The sequence below is a fragment of the Ambystoma mexicanum genome, chromosome 14, assembly GCF_040938575.1.
Source record: "Ambystoma mexicanum isolate Mex_15411 chromosome 14, UKY_AmexF1_1, whole genome shotgun sequence".
Classification (NCBI taxonomy): Eukaryota; Metazoa; Chordata; class Amphibia; order Caudata; family Ambystomatidae; genus Ambystoma; species Ambystoma mexicanum.
Window position 1 is genome coordinate 145,603,706 of NC_090940.1, and position 25,847 is coordinate 145,629,552.

Genomic DNA, 25,847 nt, shown 5'->3' on the forward strand with positions numbered 1-25,847 from the left:
GTGACATGAAATGCTACCGGGGCAAAAACACACTTAGCACCTGAGATACCCAGAGGGAGTTGGAGGCAAAAATCACAGGCAATATTTTGGTTCGGCAGGCAGAATCAAGAAACGCTCAGAGACAGGAGTTCAAAAGTCAAAGGGCCGAAGCCAGGTTCGAAAGACACCGGGGCCTGTTGCTGAAGATCACAGTCACAGTTCACGATTCAACGTAGCCACACGACCTTCGATATTGTCAATGGTCGGAAGCAAAAGTTATAAGAAGGAGGGAAGACACGGGCAAACCTTGGAAAATGAAGAAAAGGGATTCACCCAGTTTCCTCAAGTAGAACAAAGTACCTTGTTCCAATGGTGCAGCTGGTGCCCCGGCAGTTGTTCCTGTTGGTTTCCCGCAGACCCACGATTCCTGGCGCTTCGTCGTGAAGGAGGACATCTGAAGGGGGTCTGCACCACACAGGGATGAAGCCGGCAGCAGCGACAAGGAATAAAAGGTGCTCTCCTTAAAAACAGGAGAGGCTCTTCAGGTGGCTATCCAGACCACTACAGCAGCGTGCAGCGATTTTGACCAAGGAAGAGGATCCTCTGGCTGTAGAAGGTGAGCTAGTTATCCCCACCAAACTCAAGGGAAGAAGACTCTGGACTGGATTTTCTCTAAGTCGTTGAAGGGAAGATAGCTCAGGACTGCAGCAGGGCTTCACCGGGAAGGGGTAGTTGCAGCAGCCGTCGTTTTCTCCGCTTCTCTTCGGTTCCTTGTAGTTCCAGTGGCGACTCTCTGACTTCTAGCCCAAGAGACCTGCCTTTTATGCGAAAAACCCCCATTCACACAGCCTGGCTGTCAATCACCCAGCAGGGGGGTTGTCCAGCCCGGACAACTACCCTTGCCAATCATGACAAAGTGCGACGTGGGTTTCCTAGGATATCCTGTGCACGGGGTGACTACACCCCTCCCTCACATTCAGCCCACCTAGACACCCAGGCGCCTTGAGGAGGGCTTCTGAGCAGAAGCCTGCCAAAAGACACTGAACAAAGAAGGCGAACTAGTAAGTCGCGCAAAGTAAAACACAAGAAGGACTTTAACAAAAAGAAATGGCGAATAAACCCAACCGGAGCAAAAAGAAAGACGATTTGGTCAAGCGGGTTTATGTTCGAGGCTAATATAATAACCAAGAACAGTACCACGTTTATCTTAATTAATCGCAGTAGAAAAGTTAGGGTAGATGGCACTGCCACCAGCCAAGTCTAAATGTTAAGAGCAAAACAATGCTCTGGGAGGTACAGATAAAAAGGGATACAAATTAACCCTTTCCAGTACTCCATGGAAGATGGGATGTACTGGATCTGTGGTAGATTGACTAAGTAAAGTTAATGGTAACTTTAACCTTTTCTGGGGGACGGTAGTCGCCTCAGAAATGGAGTCCAGGGAAGTCTCAAAGACAACCCTGTGCCACGGAACTGAAGGTGCTGTGTGACGCACAAAAAGAAGAGGGCTACTGAAGTGGTGTACTTCAAAGTCCACAATCACAAAAAGAGGTCGAAACACATAGCAAAACACAAGTAAGAGTGGGGGGAAAGCTCTCACTCTCACCAAGTGGAAAAAAATAAACTCCAGAAGCCCAGCAAAGCTGCTGGGGGACTCACTAGGTGAGGGAAATTAGCTATAGATGAGAATTCTCCTTAACAGCGCTCGTCTGAGGAGTGTTCCTATTTCAAAATTCCTTTAGTGAGTCCTTGGAGAAACTGAGAAATTAATGTGTTTCCGCCGTCACGTTTCCAGGTGCCTGGTTGGGATTTGAACCTTGTTCTGAAATTCCTTATGGGTGCTCCGTTTGAGCCTTTACATTCTTGTCCTTTGAGGCTGTTAACCCTTAAAACTGTGTTTTTAGTTGCGGTCACTTCCGCTCGCAGAGTGAGTTGCAGACACTTTCAGTTAAACCACCCTTCACTGTGTTTCATAAGGACAGGGTTGTCCTTAGAGTTTGTCCTTCCTTTCTTCCGAAGGTGGTGTCGGAATTTCATTTAAACCAGAAGGTTATTCTTCCGGCATTTTATCCTCCTCCACATCCTGGTAAGGAAGAGGAGAGGCTCCAAAGGTTGGATCCTAGGAGAGCTCTAAATTGGTACATTTCACGCATGTCCCGGGTCAGAGTGCATGATCAGCTCTTTATTGGCTACGCTGGAAGGCGTTTGGGACAAGCTGTTACTAAGCAGACTTTGTCTAGATGGATTATCTTGGCAATTTCTGAATCTTACCGACTGGCGGGTAAGGACCCTGCGGTAGGCTTACGAGCCCATTCTACTAGGGGTATGGCTGCCTCTACTGCCCTGCAGAGGGGTGTTCCTATTCGTAACATCTGTGATGCAGCCACATGGGCATTGGTCCATACTTTTGTACGACACTACTCCCTAGATTCTATCCATGGGCAGGATCTGGCTTTTGGCAAGGCGGTCCTTTACTCTGCAATTTGATTGGGCAGTCTAAATTTCTATATTATAAATTCTTTTTCCCTCCTCCATACGTTGGTACTGCTTTGGGAGTCTGTCATAGATATGGAATACATCTGAGGACCCAATCCCCTTGAAGAACAAGTTACTTTCTTACCTGGTAACATTCTTTCGATGGGATGGTCCGATGTATTCCATATCGCTCCCTTCCTGCTACAGAATTTCTTATCCGATTGCAGCTTAGGTTTCCGCAAGACTTTGTGTTCATACTGGCAGTGGTTTGGTGCCACACATTCTGGGGAGAAAACTACAACTGAGGCTACGGGCGTCGTGCATCCTACTTATAACATCGGTGACGTCAGCTCGATGGAGGCCCTCGAGGACAGCGTATCGACGTCATCGACGCAGGACGCAGGCGCCAAAAAATGTCCAAAGCAGCACAGCTGTGGTGAATACTGTCATAGATATGGAATACGTCGTCGGACCATCCCATCGAAAGAACGTTACCAGGTAAGAAAGTAACTTGTTCTTTGGCTTGCCTGTTTTTTTGGCTGATGATCAGGCTATAATTAGGGAGAGCGTCGAATTCCAAACCCAAGTATGGATAGGATTGATCAATATTAATACTACCCAAACTTGTATCAACCCCAGAGCGGCTAGGTCCATTTCTAGCAATCACCACTATCTTTGTTTTTCCCAAAATGGAAGTTAGGCCCAGTTGGGCCAACTCCTCTAGCATGCTCTTAACACCCGATAATGTTTGATCAAATAATATAAGATTGTCAGCGTAGAGCATACTTACTATAGGTGCATCTCCTAGTTTACGAGGGCAGTTTGCTTTAGAGGCCATCTTTGGAAGTGTGCTATATACAGATTGTATAGCATGGGTGCCCTCGCACATCACTGTTTAACTCCCATGTTAATACAAATGGGATCTGTAGCCTCTCCCTCATTATCAAGTATAAATCTAGCACTGTTGTCACTGTGTAAGGTCAGTAGTACATGTAGTATCCAGCAGGGGCAATGTAGTCCACTTAGCTTGGCCCACCGTGTCTCCCGTTTGACTTGGTCGAAGGCACTACAAAAATCAATATATACAGGGTAGCATCTCTATTACTCAGTGTGGTGTGAATTAGTTGGTCCAGGACCCGAATGATATGTGTTGTCCCGGAACCAGGTCTGAAACCGGTCTGAGCAAAACTCAAGATTTTGTTTCCTACCACCCAGGTCTCTAACTCTTAGGACAAGTGTCATAAATATCTTACTAGTTACATCAAGCATGGAGAGAAGTCGGTAGTTACCAGCATTACACCGATCTCCCTTCTTATACACCAGTATAAGTACTGATCTTCTCCATGTCGACGGGATCACGGCTGATCTACAGACACACGAAAAGAGGGTCAGAAGCACCTACACCCAATTATCCAGGTCCTTTTTTAACACTGGCTTTGCTAGCCCATTTTGACCCGGCGCATTAGAAGGCTTAAGGTCTAAGATGGCCTGTTTACCATTTTATGGCTTAATGGGAGGGGCCAAGAATCGATTCACATCACAGTAGAGGGGGCGGGCACATTGACATTAAAGAACGTGTTCTTAATATGTTCTGTCCACTGCTCCCCACCAATGGGATTCAAGATTCTTAGCCTCTGCTCCTGCCTCACCTAAAGTTTGCCAGATCTTTTGTGCATGACTACTAGAGATGGTCTGTAAGAAATTTACTCATTTCACTTTTTGTTGGGACTTACGATAATGGCGCAGCCAAGTATGATACTGGCGCTTGATATACTTGCTCCGGATCACCCTCACATACTGGCTTAGCATAATAGGGTCAATCGCAAGCTCTAATATCTCGCCGCGTTAATCGTTTGCGGTCCGGGATCTTAATATCAAACTGGCTTCCATCTACTGCTTTGCTTCTGATCAGAACAACCTGTGGTCCTTTGAACAGGGCCCGTGTAAGGGATTAAATGCACACCTCAATCTCCTCTGGGTTTTTCTCCAGGAGTACACTATTCATCCTACAACCCACAGGGAAGATGAGGAAATGTATTCTGTCAATATTGGTCTGGGTCCATCGGGTCCGGTTGCAAGCGTGATTCGGTATCACATCACTACAAACATTCCCAGGTCCCCTTTCCAGTCCCCCACTCAGGGTCAGGGTAACTGGGGCATGGTCACTTAAAGAGTTGAAAGCAACATGTATATCAATAACTTTGCCCAATGGGCAATCTGACACCACCACATAATCTAGGACCGCCCTCTTAGATCCCAGAGTCCATGTCATTTGACCAGGACTATCCCCAGTAGTATGACCGTTCAGAAATTTGCATTTCCACTCCTTTAGGAAGTTCATCCAGAGTTTCCCCATTGGGTTGAAAGTGCCTTGTGCCATGCTGCAATAGTCGACTACATTGGGATAGTTTCCACAACCCCCTAGGTCCACACACGGATTACTTTCCTTGTCTGTATTCCATTTCCTTAATATAATGTCTAATTGATCACATATAGGTTCAGTGAGTAGAGAGCCCAAAGGATCATATACACCAATGATTAGCATCTCCTATTGATTTCCCCCTCTCTTTGGCGGTGTCACTGCCACTGCTAATACATTACCACCAGGTGTGGGCTTGTTGACCAATCTTGGGTTATAGGTAGACTTTATTGCCATCAGTAGACCACCCTTAGGGCGGCCAAGCTCCCCCTTGGTGGCCAATGCCTGGAAGGTTACATAGCCATCGAATTGTACCTCCAAGGTAATCCAAGTTTCTTGTAATATGAAGATGTCATGTGAGAACAGAATATCCTGGGCACCACCCTCCCTTAACCAATGGCTGAAACCCCTAGTGTTCCAGCTCACCACTGTCCAATTTCAATCCAGCGATGTTTTTGTAGCAATCATATTCTTTAACCATTCCAGCCTTGGTTATCACTATATTTAGATATAGTCTTAGGATCACTTTTTAGGGCGACCGGTTTAGGTCCAGCACGTTTGCATTTAGAGCAGCCTTCCAATGTGCTCTCCCTGGTTACCGGTACATCCAGGATGTAACCTAAATAGCCCAGAGATGCAGCTTGCATCCTAAGTGCAATAGTCTCGGGCATGCTGCAATGGACTGTGGTAGTCTTGGTGCTCAATGCGCGTAGTGGTTCCACAAAATAAAAATCACCCGTATTAAGTATCCTCAAAGAGGGCACCTTGTTAAACAAGGATAAGAGCTTGGTGCAATTTAACTGCCGCCCATTTGCTACTACCTTTGGTGCAATAGTCAATGTTTTCTGAGGCAATAGGGGTTGAAGGGGAGGGAGGGGAAGGGGAGTAGATAAGGGAACTATCGCATCAGTTTCAATATTGCATGGGTCAGAAGTGGCGGCTGTCGATGGTTGAAGTTACCCCAGAGGAGAGATACTAGGTCCTGCTACATGATTACAGGCTGCAGGTGCTCGGTTTACAACTTTATCTTCCTCCAGAGGGAGTGCCGGGTCAATAGAGACCTCCTATTAACCAGCTTGTAAGAGTACCCACAGTCTGTGCCGACAGCCTTTTGCGCTTCGCAGCTCGTTTCTGTTGTTTTTTTAGACATATTAGAGCTGCTTGGGCGCAACGTTGAGTTCAGTGGGGGGGCGATTCACATCCTGCTTGTCCCCTAAAGGAGGTAGGACTGAGGCGGATTGAAATTGTGTCTTTGATTTCTGCTTTACAAGCCTCACCTGTTGTCTAGATAAACATGGGTCGACAGGCACAGGATCAGACAAACTATTAATCACGGCAGCAAGCGAAAGTGGCGTTCACCCCCCTGTGGTTCCACAATAGCACAATCAGGGGTTTCCTCTGTCACTGGAGGAGGTATTTGAGTAGCTTCCCCCCGCAAATCAATATCTGGTTTTTCTGTGGGCTGTTTGAGGGCTATTAAATGTTTATGTAGAAGTGCAATGGCTGCCCCCTGAAGTTTCAAATCTTCATGTATTGTGCCACATAATTTTAGTAAAATGTTCACAGCAAAATTTAAAATGCCATTATTATGGTTTGTAGAGGTCTCATGCATTCTGTATTCATATTCAGTAAGGGCACTTGTAGGGACTGCAATATCATAGAAAAGGTTTGGACTAGCAGACAGCCTTGCAGCCTCCCCTGTGCTAGGCAGTGGAGTATTCCTTATTTCTGGAGTCAAAGGAATACCCCCGTCGCCCTGCTGCCCTGCAGGGGGCACTGTTCCCAGCATTACATCACTCTTAGGTGCCATTAATGCTTCTTCCTCCTCTCCTGGTGAGGGATATAATCCAGGGGACTCATGGCCCAATTATTTAGCCACAACCCCTCCTTTCCCCCCACCCACAATAGGGGAGGCGCTTTCCTGGAGGGCATAGCATAATTGTAGCAATGAGTCATTGTCAAGATCCAAAGGTAAGTAGCGGTTTTCAGCCTCTGCTAAAGGTGGGATAATGTCCTGGGTGGGAAGTGCTGTACCAAGGGCTGGGGATTTAGCTGGGAAAAAGGCATCCAATGGGCCTTTTTTTGTACCAATTCCTCCTGTGGATTTGGACCCTTTTCCCCTCTTTTACTGGGCTTCACAGGCTCTTCACTGATGTCCTTAGTCTGTTTTGCTGAGCGCAGCCCATAAGGTTTCCTCCCCCGAGGGCCCACTGCTTTACATCGGCTTGCCGCCTTTTCTGGCATTGCACGCTGAATAATAGTGTGAAGTTAAGTGCTAATGGGGCGGGCTATGGCAGTATAATTCTGACACACTCCCTTTTAAGCACTGCTCACCAACCTCCTTTTTTTGGAGCTATGTACTGCCCACCACAAGCCAGGGAGGCCACACGGGCGTGCCTACAGCAAACAGGCAGTAAGTATGCAGATTTGAGAATATGCTGATAATTAAGCGGCAAACAGCAGATTTATAGTCTTTATAAAAGAGTACCTAGATTCACTCCCGGCACGGCTCCACAGAGGACACTGGAGACACACCGCGCGCTTCGGGTGAGAGGGGGTATTTGTCACGACCCTCGCCCAAAACCCCTTCTGGCAAACCCTTTGGCCAGTTGGAGTCAGGACCTCTAGAGCCTGACATCCTCTTCAAAAGCCCTCATGGGGCCAGTCCTGGTGCCTATGGCGCCAGGCTCATACACCATGAAAAAACAATGTGCTTGGGAACTACTTTATTGATTGTCCGCCAACATGGAGGCATCCACATAGCTTAGTTCCTGAGAACCAAGCTATGCGGTCTAGTGTTTTGTGTGTGGTAGCCTAGGGACTACTTTACCTGGACTATTTTGTTGGGGCTATTTAAACCACACCTGAGCAATACAACACGCTTCGCGTTACTTTGCAGCTTGCAACGTGACGCTCACCGTGTCCAGCTATTCCCTCGGATCTCATAGAAGTAGAACCCGCAAGGAGACAAAAGGAACAACATTAGCAGCAGCGTCTTACCTGCAGTCTTCGTCTTTAAACACTCGCAGCTACTGAGAACAGCTTCCTCGAATCTGCAGAACGACCTGAAAGAGGAAGATAGAGGCAACATTAAAGAAAGCAGTAGAGACATTTACAAGTTACGAACTGCTCAAAAGGCTTACCTGGCTGGTCGCCACTCGGCTGGCACCACTCCGGACATTCCACTCGTGCTGAAGAACACTGCAACCTACAAGGAAGGAAAACGCAGGTTAGCAAAGGAAAGACTTTGCAGCGCTGCGCATAGCGCTAACTTACCGCATCATAGCGCTCTTAATGCGCCATCATTTACCAGCGGGGCTCAACCAAGCCAGTTCGCCGCGCTGAAGCTCTGCATACCTAAGGGAGAAAAAAGACATTTTAAACAAAGAAAGGCATGCAGGATAGCAACAAAACTAAAGAACAGCAATAAGACCTACCTGAACAATATCAAACGGGCCAGCGTCAGTGAAGTAACTGGACCGCACTCACCCATGAAAGACAACGCACCCCTGCAAAGAAGGCAGGAAGGAGAGCACGCCTAATTCTACCACAAGGTGAGGGGAGGGCGCCAGAGGGACTGAAATCATACGGGAGTGTAGGGAGGATACTTGCCCCAGTCGGTAAGTCTTGAACACAGTCCTTCTGTATTTTCAGGCAGAACCTTCTTCGCAGACCACATCAGGGCAAAGCTGAGAAGCATACCAGCGAGTAACCCGGCTGGGTGGCGGCCTGTGGATACCAGGTGAGCGTAACAGTATGTAAGTCCAACCCCTCTCCCGGAGTAGAAAGATAGAAATGGAAAAAAGACTGCTCCGCTCAGTCCACCAGACGTAAAGCCCCTCAAGACATTGGAGAGACACCTCCAAACGGTTCGGAGCTCAAACAGAATCTTTTCTGCTTCCGCTGACCTGCGAGCTGCCGAGCACACTGCAGCACACCGCTTCCAGTGGAGTTTTTGTAGCTGGTGTTTTCTCAGCCTCCACTTTCAGAGACAGAAAGATGGCTTCCATGGAGTTTGCAGCAAAAACAAAAATGCTCCACAGCAAAATGGCAGGAATGGCAGAAGGAAACACCAGCTTGCCAACTTTATGCCGATGCACTTAAGAGATATTATGTGGGAGAATTACTCTGATTACCCAACCTCTGATCGAAAATCTTGAGTTGGTTGGCAGTGGAACTGTGCTATGGCCTCTCTGAATCAACAACTAATTAATGGTCAGATTGGGGGGGGCCCTGAGGGTGACAGACATACTTGGTCTTTAGGCGATAGTATATCGACACTAATTATATCTTTGTTGGCCAGCAAATGTTTGAGCTTTGCTCAAACTTTACGATCAAACAGACTACATGGAGTGACCACTGCATTTCAAGGGCCAACTTCAGTTTAATTTTTAAAATCTCAGAGAAGGAACTAATAGGTCCCACCAATCTGAAGGTAACCCCGAGGGGAAATGCTGTCCGTTCTTCATCAAACATAGAGGTATTGACTAACAAATGTAGCCACATGATGTCCCATACGACCCTCGAGTGGAAAATGGAAGTTTTCAATGTGAACCATTTTGATTACACAATTGAAGAGTTAATGAAAGCTGCTACAAATAATCCTAGGTTGATGCACCAGATAACAACTAAGAAACACCTTCACACCTTTGACGATCAGTTAGCGCTGAAGAAAGCCGATAGGATAGTAATATTAAGACTAATATAGAGCCTTGATGTTCCCCTTACCTGGATGTAAAGCTGAGAAACAAAAATAAACTATTTCAAGTATAGAGGCTCTGTCCTGTTACAGCGAGACGCAGAAATCATGATGCAAGTCCTATCTAAAAAGGACACCCAAAAATGACAAACATGTCACATTAAATGCATTCAAATAAAACATTATGCATACCATATTTTGCAGTACATGGCATCCAAACAATAGATTATGTATTTCAGGGGCATTCAGCCTCATATGGAACACACATTGCCATGCTTAAACAGTTTATAGAATTTTCTCTTCGGAACAATGTGTTTGTTTGAGGTTTACTACTCTCAAGTAAAGGGAGTTGCGATGGGTGCGAAATACACCCCTCTTTAGCCAATTTATTTATGTTCTATTATGAGAAGGTACATGTGTTCAGCAAACAAGAGTACAAAGCCAATGTAATTCTGTGGAAAAGATTTATCGATGATATTTTGCTCATTTGGAAGGGTTCAGAGGATCTAACCGAATTTATAGAATTTTTGAATCTGAATAACTTTGGTATCAAATTGAGAGGAGCTTCTAGCAGATCTTCAATTGATTTCCTCGACCTTACAATTTATGTTGAAGAGGGCAAATTGGAAACAAAAACCTTTCGTAAAGCAACAGAAGTAAATTCCACTTTACATTCTGGAAGTTGCCATCGGAAATCTGTAATTAACAACATTCCGGTGGGAGAGTATTTTCGAGCATGTCGAAATTGTTCAAAAGATCAAAAATTGAGTGAGGAATGTGATTTATTACCCGATAGCTTTGCCAAACGGGAGTATAATCAAGCAATAATTGCACAAGCATGTCGGAAAGTGAAAAACAAACCAAGGCAGGATATGTGAAGTACGTCAGACAGGATCAATGAGAGGATTTACCCCACAAATGTAAGCATTATTACACAATACATCAGTGATGCTAGCACCTTGTTCAAAATAGTACACGAGCACTGGGGAATTCTACAGTTGGATAGAGATATTTCTCCCTTTATCAGCAACAAACCATCTTTTATTTTTATTAAAGCGCCAACCATTAAGAATAAACTCTGCCCCTCATTGATACAGGGGAAGAACTTTAACGGCACAAATTGGCTCAAGCCCATGAAAGGCTTCTATAAGTGTGGAACCTGTAGCATGTACAAGTTTGCACATGCAGACTGTCAGACATTCACTAATGATTTGGGCATTAAAGTCTTGATTAATGACTTTATAAATTGTCGAACTAAGTTCGTGGTCTATGCGATCCTTGTGTTTTGCCAAAAAGTATATATAGATAGTACAATCAGAGAGTTACGCACGAGAGTCAGGGAACATATTTACTTAGGTTTTGAGTAATATTTAAGGAATATCACACCTAAATGCGCACATAAAATACATAACTCTGACTAAAGAGAGAAGGCCAACTAACCTCTTCTCATTGACGTCTCCCTCACTCCAACAGACCCTTGACCTTCATCTGTAGATATCACTGTATTTTTGTCCTTTGCGAATATCGCCTACACTGACATTTTTACTAGCTGTGTAGCTTACCACCTATGCTATGGAACATAACTGTATGCAATAAGTATGTAATATGTAAATGCTGTAAATACCTTATGTCACATTATGTAACTTTGTAAGCTTAGAATATCCTTGTCTCAGCGCCCTGATACCTCCGGGTCTGGCGCGCGCTATAAATAAAGAAACAAACAAACCAACCTAGGGCCTTGTGGATAGCTCAGGGGCAACACATTTGCCTTGGAAGCAAGACAACGCAGGGCAATACCAGTTCGAATCCCAGTCCTGCACTTCGAGACTGGTCCCCGGTATTAAGCATGTTATAAAAGATGAATTCATTAGGCTGATAATGTGCTTTATATCGCCTCAAGAGTACAAGAAGAAGACAAATATTCATTTCTGAAAGTCTTGAGAGCTGGTGAGCTGAACAATCCCAAAAGGGGCTTCCTCTCCTATGTGATCCTCCCACTCTTCACCCCACTCCCCCCCTAAGGGGAACTAGTGTACTGTGGACATACCACCCTGCCCCCATGGGAAAGATCTCCCCCTAGGGGAGAAGGGACGACATCCACATATTTGTCACAATAGGCTGATAAATGTGCAGAATCACTGTCCAGGGCGCTTTTTAATAAGTGGCATATATAAACAATGGCATAGTAATACAAATCCATACATTAAATTGTAATTTCCTTTTTTTTTCTTTTTCTTTAGAAATCGTATTTATGAGAAAAAAAACTCTGGAGATAAACTAGAAAGGCAATGTTGATATGTAGGACTAGGGGATAGCATTTGCGTGACAATACGTGATTGCATTAGTTTTAGAGTTTGATCATTTTACACAACTGCATTTGCTGCCAGTAGAGGCGTTTGCTCCACTTTGTGTGGCCAGACCAGATGACGCTAGCTTGCCTGTGTGTGACTGTCTGTTAGCACAACAGGGCATTGGTGCCTGAAAGTTTGTGTCATCATAAGTGCATTGAAAGGGGAGTCATGCTCCATAGAAAATAAACATATAATACATTGCTACGGGGGAAGGAACGCGAGCAACCATTCCTTTAAGAATTCCCAAAATAATGTCATAAAGAGAGAGCCTATAATTTAGAGCAATCCTGGGACTTGAGTTGCAATGCTTCAGCATATCTGTACCTCGTTTTGCAGAAAGGGGCAGGAAAGAGAAAAAGAGTTGGACAAAAATTGAATAAAACATTAATTGGATACCAAAAAGGCATACAATTTAAAATACCTCTTGCCTCATTTGATTATCTGGCTGGTAACTTGGGAATTATATCAGAGAAAGGCAAGTGGAAGTGGAAGTGGGACTTGGAGAATATATCTGAATTCCAAGACAACAGCAAGCTTTGAAGTGGTGACAGTTGACTGGAAAAATTCTCATCTGCTCATAAGATAACTCCCCCTTCACTTTAAATCAAATAGCCTAGCTTCTATTTAATTGTCAAATAAAATGAGCATACACGAGTAGAAATGAAGCTCTGTTTGTGCCCATTGCAAATAAATATGCAGCCGTGAGTAAGAATCACCTTCTCTTTTAAAACTTTCCAGTTTGTGGGATTTATGTGCTGATGGGTCATTATAGATTACTTAAACTGTTGTAACATCTGTTAATTGGAATGAGAAATGGCCTGCACAACATTTCAGTAAAACCTATATTCGTTATCTTTGCTTTCTTTAAAATTTCGGATGTAGCATCTTTTTTGTTTTGTGCGGTAAACACCAATCAAATGATTCATCGATTATAGAACAAATGTTTTGTATTCATTTTGATATCTTAATATCATTTTCATTTTTATGCAGGGTTCTAATTTCATGACTCCAACTTCCCGAAAGAATCCTACTTTGAGTAAAGGTGAGCTGATGATTCCTTCACGAAATGTTTACAACTGTGTCTAGTCAGCTATTTCTTTGGGTGCAAGTCTGCCGGCATTGGCTATCACCTATTTCAGTTTATTCAAATTGTTCCAGTCACTATGTCAATAATTGTTTGTTTGTGGCTTGGCGGAACGTTGGCAAATGGGAGCCGAAGGCATATGAGAGGCATAAGGCGAAGGCATATGAGAGGCATAAGGCGAAGCCGTATGGGAGGCGAAGTCGAGGCGTATGCTAGGCGAATGGTCCTGAGAAGCGAAGGTGAAAGGTAGAATTCCAGAAGTTTCTAAATTGTTGTTATATAAAGAGGTGTGACGGGCATTTCTGTGACTCTTTTACGAATAGTGTTAGTGTAATAACACGAGTGGCTGTGTGAACGAGTCATTCTTGCTGCTAAAAATTACTCTGTCAATGAACTTAATAATCAGATTCGGTATATGCTTCCTGGCACAGTTACTGAGTACAACTCAATCGATACAGTGGTGGATACCCACAAAGCCGTAAACTATCCAACAGAATTCCTCAACTCACTCGACTACCTGCCCCCATCATCCATCATGCTGCTTCGCAACCTTGACCCACCTAGGCTGTGTAATGGCACAAGGCTGTGCAGCAAACATTTGCTGCCCAGCATATTTGAGGGCAACAGTGTGGAGCAGGAAGAGAAAATGAGAAGATGTATTCATCCCTGCATTCCACTCATTCAGTTTCAAGCGCCTAATGTTCCCACTCAAGCTGGCATTCAGTATCACAATCAACATAGCACAGGGCCAATCAATCAAGTACACTGGTACCAGCTAGGAATCTCCATGTTTCTTCCACAGGCAGTTATATGTCGCGTGTTCTAGAGTGGGTTCTCCGAATCGGTTGTATATTGTTGCTCCAATTGGCAAAACATAAAATGTTCTTTATAAACAAGCCTTACAATGAGCATGTAATTTGGTAATATCAAGCTTTAGGTGCATAGTTGTTGGCACCATCAGCGACACGTCACCCATCATGCTGCTCGGGAACCTCCATGTTGTTATCACGTACAGTTATATGTTTCAGAATGAGTTTTAAACAATTGTGTTGTGTAGTCTTTATAAGAAAACTTAAATCAACAAATGTAGTACATTTTTCTTTTCGCCTTTCTTATGGTGCCTTTCCGAAAAGCGTAAAGCTACCTTAAGGAATTTCAAACAAATAGTACCTATGAGGAAATGAAATCCCGGGCAACACCGGGTATATCTGCTAGTTACCAACACATGACAAATTGCAGTTATTGGGCAAGGATTCTGGGTACATCTTTTTGATTACCAATGATTTTTTGGGGGAAAGCATTGTTCAAGATCCATTCCATGTTTACACATATTTTCTCAATTTCAGGCTCTTGTTGTTTTCAGCCAAAACTGGACAGTTTGACATCACACTCCATACTGATATCAGTAAAACCCAAATGGCTAAGCTTTGCTTAAGCCCACATTGCCACTCTTAAATTATTTCCAAGTGGTTAGCTTTCACTTACTGCCCCCGTATAGATGAAATCAATAGCTAATGGAAGTACCTGCATCAGTTAAGTTTTGTCTGTTTTTTACTTGCAGAAAGTGTTTTTGTGCCATCTATTGTAAGAGAAAACAAACAAATGCTATGTTACTGTGCATTTGTATTGCGCCTTATATACAATTGGTATGATCTCAAAGCGGTGTGGGTTGAACGCCCTCAGGGACCATAGTCCAGGTCAGTGGAGAGAGTAGGGTAATAATTAGTGCTTGGGTGCACTCGGTATGTGTGCTGCCAGTGCGGTTTACGTGGTGTGTAGCTGAATTCTGATGCCGTGTGTGGTGCAGTGGTTGTGTGAGATCAGTAGAATGTGTGCAGCAAGGCCGATTACCTCGGAGTCCGCATTCTGGTGGTGGAGCTTGTGTAAGAGATTGTGTGCAGCTAAGCCAAATTGATCGAGAGGTATAGCTACATTCTCTTGTTTGTTGGTGTAGAGGAGAGAGTAAGCATATTGGTATGTGTGCATGTCTGAGTGGATTGGTGGGAATCCTTATTCCTGATTACCTTCCACTGCCTGCTGAGCTGACCGTATCTCTGCTAGAGGTTCGGAGCATTGGTTCTCTGAGAGAAATTCTCTGTCTAGTGTGGAGTTTTTTCTGATTACCAGGATTGCAGTTGTCTTTCCTTGCTTTGCAGTGTCGTCGGTGTTGTGTTGCCCTATTCCTAATCATCATTGTGTTCAGTGACTTGCAGTTTACGGTTGTCTCGCTGTGCAGTTATATCCAGTTCTGTTCTGTCCGAGTTACAAGTACTAACTAGATTCGATGACTGGTGTTCAGTGGATCCAAGGTTCAGCATTAGCGGCTGTGGTCATCCCTGTGTCGAGTTGAGACTGCAGTTGCTTGTAGGATGACACCTTCTTAGTGTGCATCTACTTAGTTCTGTTCTATCGGACATACGAGTACATCCTAGCTGTGAAGACAGGTACTCTGTGAAACCGAGGTCCAGCAACAGATCAGGCTCTGATGTTAGTGGTATGTCTGACTGGCATTGTTACATGCAGCAGGGGGTTAGAGTGTTCCTGATCTGGTGTGCGGTTAGAGTATTGGTGACAGGCAGCAGCACCTCGATGTAACTTGCAGGAGCTTGCCTTGCCAGATTCTTCACCTGATTCAGATTGAATTCCCTTGAGTTTAGTTTTGTTTATTTATTTGTAGAGCGCTCCCAGCCCTGTGGCATCCGGGCGCTTGTCTTACAAGTTGCATAGTTACATTTACATTATTACAATTTACCATGTTACATGTGTACAATTACACATAGGTTAAATAAGAGATTGGCAGGTTGCATATAGGTATGTAGGTTACATGTTGCAAAGTTCAATTTTACATAATGACATATATACAGATACATAGGAGCATGAGGAAGTATTGGCCGGTAGCACAAATAGAGGTGAGTTTCATGATTAAGCAATGGATGGGTATTACCTTGGTAGGTACCAATAAACGTTACACTATTAACGGAGAGTAGTACATGGCGGGTAGTGTTAATGGTATTAGCAACGTTCTTGCTCAAATAGCCACAGCTTGCTATTTTTTCTGAATATGTGGTGTGGTGGTTCTGATATTAGCATTATAGGGAGTGTGTTCAATTTTTTGGCTGCTAGGACAGGAAAACTGGTCCCTCCTGCTCTTTGTAGGTTGAACCTGGGGATCTTGATTCAGTTTGTCTGTGCAGTTCTTGTCGGGTGGGTTGGAATATTAAGATTCAAGCAATTGGACAGATATTGGGGTGCGCTATTGGTAAGGCACTTATGAGTAAGAGGCAAGGTTTTGAATGTGATTCCTTGCGTTACAGAGAGACAATTCAGCTTACTCCTGGTTTCCGTTGATATGTTGTGATCTCGGGATATTCAGGGATGATAGGATGGCGTTATTTTGAATGACTTGCATCTTGTTTAGATTTTGTTGGGTGGTTACTAGGTATAGCGCATTACAGTACTCCAATTTAGATAGGACTAAGGCTCTGGCTAAAGTAATACAATTAGCTGGTGTTATGAAGGGTCTGCCAGCGGTAAGGAGTTCACAGGTATAGGCAGTTGAGGATTCAATGGCATTGGTTTGACTTGAGTGTGAGAGCGGAGTCTAGGTAAATGCCTAACGTTTTTACATCTTTGGAAGTTTTTATTATATTGCCATCAATATTGAAGGTGGTGAATTGATCGTCCAGTTTAATTTAGCAGGTGATCCAAGGAGGAGCAACTCTATCTTATCGTCATTAAGACAGAGTCTGTGCTTGGCCATCAAAGCTTGTATAATGAGGTACATGTGTTTGACTATCAATGGCATAGTCACCTGTGATGGGGATAAGTATTTGGGTGTCATCAGCATAATTCGTATAGGTGACACCCAAATAGTCAAGGTCATCAACCAGTGGTTTGGTAAATTAATTGTAAAGTGTTGGTGACACACGAGAACACCACATGTTACTGGTGGTGGGTCTGCTGGGGCTGATGGTGCAAAGACCCTCATGGATCTGTTATTGAGGAAAGACTTAATCCAGGCGTTAGCTTTGTCTGAGTTTGCCTTTATCTTTAAGGGATTGGATTTGAGTCTTAAAGTCGATGAGTGCAGTTTCAGTCCTGTGTCTAGGTCTAAAACCACATTGTCTGAGACCAAGAAGGTTCTTCGATTCCAGGTGAAGTTGGATGTGCAGATAAGCTGCTCGGTCGATAATTTTTAACAGAAAATGTACTGTAGTAATGGGTCGATAGTTTGCGGGATTGTTAGGGTTTAAAGTGGGCATTTTTAGTAGCAGGAGTACCCATGCGTCTTTAAGGTTATTGGGTACAATACTGCATTTGAATGATGCATTAATACAGTCTGTAATGAAAGGGGCAAGTTCCTTTACTGCCTCTTTAATGACGGGCACAGGGCAGACCTCTCCTTGGCAGTTTCAGTGTTTTTCATTTTATGATGATTTGTGAATGTTAGCATATGCCACACTTAGATGGAACTTGAATGTAAGCAGGTGCCACACTTAGATGGAACTTGAATGTTAGCATGTGCCCCAATTAGAATTGAGAACATTAGCCTGCACCGCATCTAGACAGAACTGTGAATGTTAGCATGTGCCACACTTAGACGTAATTCCTAACTTTGGCCTGCGTCACATCTAGACAGAATTGCAAATCTTAGCATATGCCACACTTAGATGGAACTTGAATGTAAGCAGGTGCCACTCTTAGAATTGAGAACATTAGCCTGCGCCGTATCTAGACAGAATTGTGAATGCTAGCGTGTGCCACACTTAGACGGACTTCCTAACATCGCCCTGGATAATATTGTGAAGGTTAGAGTGTGCCACACCTAGATGGAACTATGAAGACTATCAAGCACAACACTTAGAAGGAAATGAGAATGTTAGCACTTGGATAGAATTGTGAACATTGGTCTGTGCAGTATCTGGATAATATTGTGAAGATTGGTGAGTGCCACACTCAGACTGAATTGAGTAGGTCAGCAGGTGCTACACTTAGACAGAACTGTGAATGCTTGCATGTTAAATGTCACATAACCCACTAACCAATATAAACTCAAACTCTCTGCACACTTAAAAAAATCTCACACAACCATCTCTTGCACAACAAGCTGCACGCACTTCACCACACTGCAACACAAGTTGCACCAACAGCACACGTGGACTGACACAGATCCAATACTCGCACCAAAGCTCAGTACCCGGTGTCTACCGAGTTGAAGCTGCCAACAGTACACCACTCCTCTCACTATCCTACTCCCTCTTCACCTTACTAACCCATCCCACCTTCTCATTTACAGATCCTCCAGAGCGCCTGGGGACCAATTCCGTTGGTGACAGTGCGCTATATAAGTACCGTTAACATAACATAACATGATATCTTCAACTTCTTTAGTCAAAAGAGGTGAGAAGTTAAATTGTTTGTGCCTCTCAGGTGAGATGGGATTGGGAGTATGTGAGGTATTGCATATGTGGAGTTTTTTTATTCTATTTTGCTTTGAAGCAAGGTCATTTTGTCTTGTAATACATTCTGTATGTTAGTGCACCAGGAGATATCTTTGGTGCATGTATTAGGGGGTGGGGTAAGAAATTCTAACTCTTTCAGGATGTTGAAGAGTTCCTTTGTGCTAGATTTCTCATTGGTGATACAGTCATTAAAGTTGTCTTTTTTTGGCCTGGACAATCGCTGTTTTGTAGTTAAGGGAGGCTAGAGAGAAGTTGTTTTTATTGGCTGTAGTAAGGGTACCATTCCATAATGTTTCATCCTTTCTTTTCAGTTCCCGTTGGGATCTAAGGTGAGGGGTGTCCCAGAAGTTGAGGTGCGCTCATGGTTGTTGGGCAGAATCCTGTGCAGTTCCCTTGGGGAACACTGCAAAAAGATTAAGACTACAGGAGCAGCAGTAAACCCAATTGGTAGCAGTCTGCACCACCCAGATTTACCTGGTAGCTGTGGCTGAGCAGTCAGACTTCTCTCAAGAAGAGTAGGGCAGTATGCAGAGTATACACAATCGGGCCAAAACACAGTAGAGCAAACAAACACTGACCAGAGCTTTGTATAAAAAGTATATAGTTATTTATTTAAAACACACTTTAGGTAATACACTAGCACTCTCAATGAAAAGTAAGTTAAAATAGTCAGGTAAGTATACACACCTCCCTTGATAACTATCAGACAAGTCAGCGTTAAAGCACAGCTATTTGTTAAGACAGAAGTGAGCGCTTAACCTAAATGGCACTCCAATAGTTTAGGTTAAAAAAGGGAGAGAAAAGGCAGAGCATAAGATAAAACAGTTCCCAACACTTAAGAGTTCAGATTAAGGGGAGAAAGGCAGGTTATACTGTAGAGCCCAAAGTTCATAGGCCAGGCCCACTTTAAATGGAGCAAAGCTAAATGTGCCCAGGATCACACGGTTTAAAGTGCACTGAAAGTCTTTGCAGAGTGTTCAAAAGAGGTTGGGGTGATTCAAAAGATATAGTTAGAAGGCCCGGATCCAACCCAGTTTAGAAGCCCAGGATTTAAGGGTCACCTTTAGCAATCTGTAGAAAGGGAGGTCAGGCAGGACACAGTACCTTAAAGAGAAAGGAAGCTTCAGCGGGGGCAGTTGTTCCTGGCAGTGGTTGAAGTTCGTGGTTCCGACCAGGGTAAGAGAAGATCTCGTCGAGGAGGAAACGTGGAGTCGTTGCACTGCACAGGGATGAAACCAGCCGCGGAGTTTCCGTTTAAAAGGTGCGGTCAAAAGTGGTGAGCTTGGCTATGCGGCCGCCGGGGTGGTTGGCACGGACGATTCAACCAAGTGATGTCTTTGGAAGCGAAAAAGGGCGAACTGGTTGGGTCCTACCAGCTCAAAGGGAGAAGACTCTCCAGCAGAAGATCTTCTCTTGTCGTCAGGAAAAGTGGTGAGTTTATTGCAGCAGGGCTTCACCGGTGGTGTCGTCTGTTGCAGGTGGCTCAGCTTTTTCCCTCTTCGGATTCTTAGGTCCTTTGGCGACTTCTGAAGTTCCAGTCCCAAAGGCCCTGCTTTTATGCAGAAAAACCCCCATTCATCAGCCTAGATGTCAATCACACATGCCGGGCGGCTCACCACTGGGCCAATCAGAGTACAGTGCGACTTGGGTTGCTAAGGCAACGCAGTCCAGGGTGCCAATTCCCCCCCTCCACCCTTCCTGTAGAACCCAGACAGAGAGGCACCATTTGGAGGGCTTCTGCGGAGAAGGCCGCCAAAACAGTCGAACAAAGGGCTTGACCTTGGTCAGAGTTACAGAGACAGACACAAACGCCATTTTAGAATCGAGTTCTGGCAAAAAGACCCAACTGGTGATTTAATATTAAATAAATAAACCGGCGGTATCTTTAACATTGCACCAAAAAGTGGTACGCTTAAAATCAATGGGAAAATCCCATAGAGAATATTCTGGTGAAATATTTCGCGTGGGAACCACTGCCACCAGCCAGCAACTCGACGAGGGGAGACGGGACAGTGCCCCCTCGAAAACAGACTCGTGGGCAATCGAATTACCCCCTACCAGCACTACCACAATATGATAGTTTGTACTGGTTCTGTTCACAATTTTGGTCGAGTAAAGCCAATGGTGACTTTACATGCCCTGGGAGACAGTAGTCAGTCCCAGGGTATGGAGTCTGTTTGGGGGCCACTGTGACACCCCTGTGGTACTGCACTGAGGGTACTGTGTACCACACATACAGAAAAACAGATGATACCCTATGGAGTAAAAAGAAAGCCCATAAGCACATAACAAGTCAAAGACATAACTCAAATCATGTCTAAGAGTGGGAGTAAAAGAGTCTCACTCCTAGCAGGAGAAACAAACAAACCCCAAAAATCCAGCAAAGCTGCTGGGGGACTCGCTAGGTTTGGGAAATTAGCCTTATAAGAGAATTCTCTCTAACAAAGGTTTAGATTTGTGAAGTTTTAGTGGTGCTAACTTGTTAATGGTTGTGAGTAGGATATGATTATAGAGGTCGACTAAGGCAGTGGGATCTGTGATTGATGTGTTATGGTTAATAATAGGCTGGAGCAAAGGCAGGAGTTTCTCCCGAGTTATATTACGTTTATTTCTCGTATTCATGCGTGGGGCCAGAAGCAGATTGTTAGAGTGGGTACTTTCTTTTATAATGGAGATTATGTGATGGTCTGACCAAACACAAGGTGTATTAGATGTGATGTTTATATCACAATTGTAATCGACTAGCCAATCAAGGGTTCTACCTTTTATTATGGGTTGGTTCCTTTATTCAATGTAGGAATCCTAATTCCGAGATAGTGTAGGCAATGCTAGAGGCTTTAGAGTCTTTGGGATCCTGATAGCCCAGATTAAGATCACCCAAAAGGATAACTTGAGATTTGGGTTTGATGTTATTCGATAGGAGTGGTGATATATCATACTCGAATGAGGTTGTAGGGCCTGGTGGGCGGTAGATGAGATGTATGGTGATAGTGTTGGATGGTGAGGTTGGTAGTTTGATGGATAGTAGTTCGGCAGAGGGTATGGTTTGGTTGGCAATTGGTCTTAAAGCAAGCGTTGTTTTGTAAATAAAGGTGATGCCCCTGCCTTTAGAGAGATTGGGGCCGCGGTCATGCCTGATGATGGAGTAGTTGTCAGGGATAGCAAAGGCAAGTGAGGGTCCTGAGGCGGCATGGAGCCAGGTCTCTGTGATTGCTATGAAGTCCAGGTCATGTGATGTTATATAATCAGCAATATCAAGTGCATGGGCTGGCAGGGATCTTGCATTGATCAGTGCTCCTTTGATTACAGGATGGGCAAAGTCTGGTGTGCATTTGGCTGCAGGGGGGCAGTGTTTTAGTGTAGTGGCAGAGGGTAGTGAGCTCTTTAAAGTGTTGTCTCCCTGAATGGTGTGTTTGTTGGCAGGAAGGCAGTGCCTTGATGAGTCTCGAGCAAAGTCAAAGATTCCTGTTATTAAGTGCGCAGGTGCTACTAGGTGATGGTGTTTCGTTTGTTAGGTTAGAACATATGGCATGTGTGATACTGTTAGGCAGGTCTTTAGAAGACGGCCCAGAAGGCGAAGGTGCTAGAGTTGTCAGCTGGAGTGGTTGTTGGTGGCCCGTTTTGGTGTGTGGTGTCCAGTGCAGGTAAAGTAGACGGTGTAGTGATTATAGATTCAGTGTTTAAGACAGATGGTAGGAAGCTTGACGGTGAGATGTCTAATGGTACTGATTGTAAGCACGGCGGTAAGAAGCGTGATGGTCGTAAATGGGTGGATGGTGGCAGGCTAGGTGCCATGGATAAGCATAAGTGTGTAATGAGGTTGGAATCCATAGTGGATGACAATGTGTTGCAAGGAGTGGTGATGGTTGGGTTAAGAGGGTGCTGAAATATGAGACAGATTAGTATGATGACTGTAGTAAGGAGTGGCATGCACATGATTGGGCACTACACATGATATGCTGGGGTTGGTGATGATAGGGCTACAATGAGCAGCCGCTATAAGAGCTGATTGCTATAGAGTGGCAGTTCTAGTGGTCACTATGTTAGGGAACAGCATATATAGAGTGGCAAGATTAGTGGTCACTATGTTAGGGAACAGCAATATACAGTTGCCAAGCATGCGTCACAATGGCGCGTAGCATACAATTCAATTTTACGAGCAACAGTAGGCAAGGTTAGAATGAAGCCAGCTACTATGGTACAAATCAAAATGCAATTATCGTGATGCAGTAGACATAAGATCATTCAGTGCATGAAACCACTATAGTTGTGATCGTGCGGGACAGAGCTAAAAGTAGGACGGTTCAATTAAACAAATAGGGATAGGAGGCAGTGTGAGACTGGCAGACACATTCAGATGCAGTTAATATTGTTGCAACATGCACGCAAGACGCGGCAATCTAGTGAGAAAGACAGGCGGTCACTAAAAACGTTTTAAGGTAGAAATCAGGGTGTGGGCAAAGCGTGGTGAACAGGTTATAGAATACAGCGCAAGTCCATATCGAAACAATCTGCAGTTTAGGCGTGTACATTTAGCTGGCGGTTGCTGGATAAACTCGCTAGGAGCAAATGTCATTAGGCAGCAATGTACTATGGTCATATGAGGCCGAGGACATCAGAGGCAGGTTGGCAGCATATGGATGGCAATAGGCACAGTGTCAGGCGGTTGAGGCTAGCAGATGAAGGATGAATCTTACCCTTTGATAGGATTTAATAGTAGAATATCGGGAACAGCATGCAGCGTGAAATGCCCCTCAGGCCTGTTACGGCATGGACATGCACAGACCGTAATATATCCTTTCAGAGTGGCCACCTGGAGTGGGCCAACTTCCACCTGCCTGCGCACTGTATTGGTGGGTAAAGATCACGGTGGGGCCAATCAAAGCAGATCAATGCGTTGTAGCGTGTTGCTAGGCGTGTTGCTGGTCATTTTGGAATGGTCGAGTTCAGCTTTTTCCGAACACAAGCAATGAAATAAATGAAGCAGTAGTTGCGGGGGGGGGGGCAGATTTCAGGCTCATACACCATCTGCAGATGAGGTGCTGTGCAGATGAATTCCTGGACGGCAATTTAGGTGGTCTTCTGCTTACCACGGCAGAAAGCTGCAATTTCGTCAGAGGACTCACTCGTGGAACGATGATGGCGCAGTGATGTGGGATGGGCTCCTGCCCTCCCTGGTCGGCGGATCCTGTACAGTGTAAAAGAAAGTCAGTCATTTTCTGAAGCTGGGTTATAAGTGCTAGTGGGCCCATTTTCCGGGTCCCGGGTAATCGTTTATAGTGAGTGTATGGGCATTCCTGTTGTCGTTTATGGTTTGAATTTTAGAATTATGCCGCATGATTGTCCCTTGCGGGAGCTAAGAGTGTTAGAGGGCTCATCTTATTGGAGAACGTAGTGCATATCCACAAGAGACAAAAGAACAAGTCCTACCAAAGCATAGTTGTATTGTAGTTCTGAGAATAAATTCCCAGATAAGTAAGATTGACACAGGTTAACAGAAGCAGGCCCAATCGTATTGTTTGAACATAAGTGTTATTCGGCTCTGGGTTTGTAGTTCTGTGCATTAGTTCACAGTAAGAGGGGGAAGCATGGCATTTGTGGACAGCCACACATCTACAGTGTTTTGGCCATGTTTACATCTTCACCACACTCCTGCCGTGCAGACATGACCAACCTGGTAGTCCCTTTTCTATTGAAAAAACAAGGGGACCTGCAGGTTGCCCTATTTTGTCATAATAAACACTGCAGCCATTTCTTACTTATCTCCTCTTCTCCAGCATTGGAACTTTCATAGATTCATATGCTGTGTATATTCCCCGTTGTTAGGCTTGGAATCCTCGGTAATATAGAGCAGTTTAAACTTACACTGAAAAACTAAGCCACTTTTGTGCTCTAGTATAGTAACTTTAGGGTCATACTGCCCACAATCAATAGGAACATACTCCCTTAGATCCTCCCCTGTCGGCCATCTTCAGATATCTTTCTGCACGTTCGTGTTGGGAGCCCTAAAAAAAACACTCTACTTTTTACTTTGAGAATCCCTCTTTAATTTAATCTTTTTTGAAGATAAAACCATCTTTCAGTGACTCCTTGACATAGTCCTCAATGGGAACGGTGACAGATTCTGACGACTCGCTTCAGTCAATGATTTGCATTGCAATCCGCTCGTCTGCATTTTGGGCCTAACTCATGGCAGAGAAAAAGCCTGTTCAAGGGCTGTGCTCACTGTGGCCTGTAAACATCTATATTGAAGACCTGCACGATGATAGCTTATACTGCTTGCATCTGCATCATGTCATCAAAGAATGCAACATTTGCCTGTCTTTTGTTCTTTTTTTTCAACTTAGTTTTTCTTTTTATTTAAGAAAATCAGTATTACATAACACATTATATCCATACAGATTTCCAGAGTAAATATCCCCTTTTCCCCCCCACACCCGTCCTTCCTCTGCTCAACAAACAATAGTGGTTCCTTGCATGTCCTTTCTGTGAGCCAAGCGTCTCTGTTCTTTGGAATAGTCTCTGTGGCCTTAGAATACATTCCCAACCCTCCAACCCCCCACGTCACCCTACCCCACCCCCAACCCTCCCCCCCATGGAATGTGCTCCTTCTACCATCACACTCATCAAGCGTTTTCTGTCCATGATGTTCCTTTCCCATTGGCCCCTTCCTCTTCCGTGGTTCCTCCCCTTCCTTTCTCCCTACTTCTCTTCTCCCCTCTTCCCGCCCTTGGTGTGGCAGTCCAGGATCCCACCGCCTCTAGTTCACGTCCCATCCCCATTTTTGTATTGCCCCATCCCAGGCTGTCCTGAATGATCCCAGATCATCATTCACCATTGCTGTCAGTTTGTCCATTAGATGCATATTTCTAAGTTTCTACAACCAATCATTCTTGTTTGGGACTGCTACACTCTTCCACTTCTGGGCCACTGCCACCCTACCTGCCCTGGGCATTGTTTCCCACATTCTAGGGTGTCTATAGACATCAGAGTCTTTTGGCAGTATCCCCAATAACATTTGTAAGGGGTCAAGGGGGAGAGTGACCCCCATGATTTCAGACATCCACCCGACTATGTTCCTGAAATATGTTTAGATCCGTGGGCAGTACCGCCACATACGTTTTCTACAGCCCACCCGGCCACAACCCCTAGGGCACCTTGGGGATGATCCTGCATACATTTGAGAGATCTTAAGGGGGTCTCTGTGCCATTTTAAAATTACGTTCCATATCTGCCGTTGTTAGGGAGAATTCTCTTCTAAGGCTAATTTCCCTTACCTAAAAGAATCCCCCAGCAGCTTTGCTGGATTTGAAGGGTTTATTGTTTCCTCCTGCTAAGAGTGAGACTCTTTTTCCCACTCTTACACATATTGCTGATG

General features: G+C 44.5%; 1 protein-coding gene across 3 annotated transcripts in view; it reads left to right on the forward strand.

Moving 5' to 3' along the window:
- The window catches only part of MIS18BP1 (MIS18 binding protein 1), a 1,508,798-nt gene that overhangs the window by 1,434,004 nt on the left and 48,947 nt on the right, over positions 1–25,847 (forward strand). For all 3 annotated transcript variants that reach the window (XM_069638746.1, XM_069638748.1, XM_069638747.1), the window contains one exon: positions 12,914–12,965. In XM_069638746.1, coding sequence (XP_069494847.1) covers positions 12,914–12,965 — 52 coding nt within the window. The remainder of the gene's footprint in view (positions 1–12,913; positions 12,966–25,847) is intronic.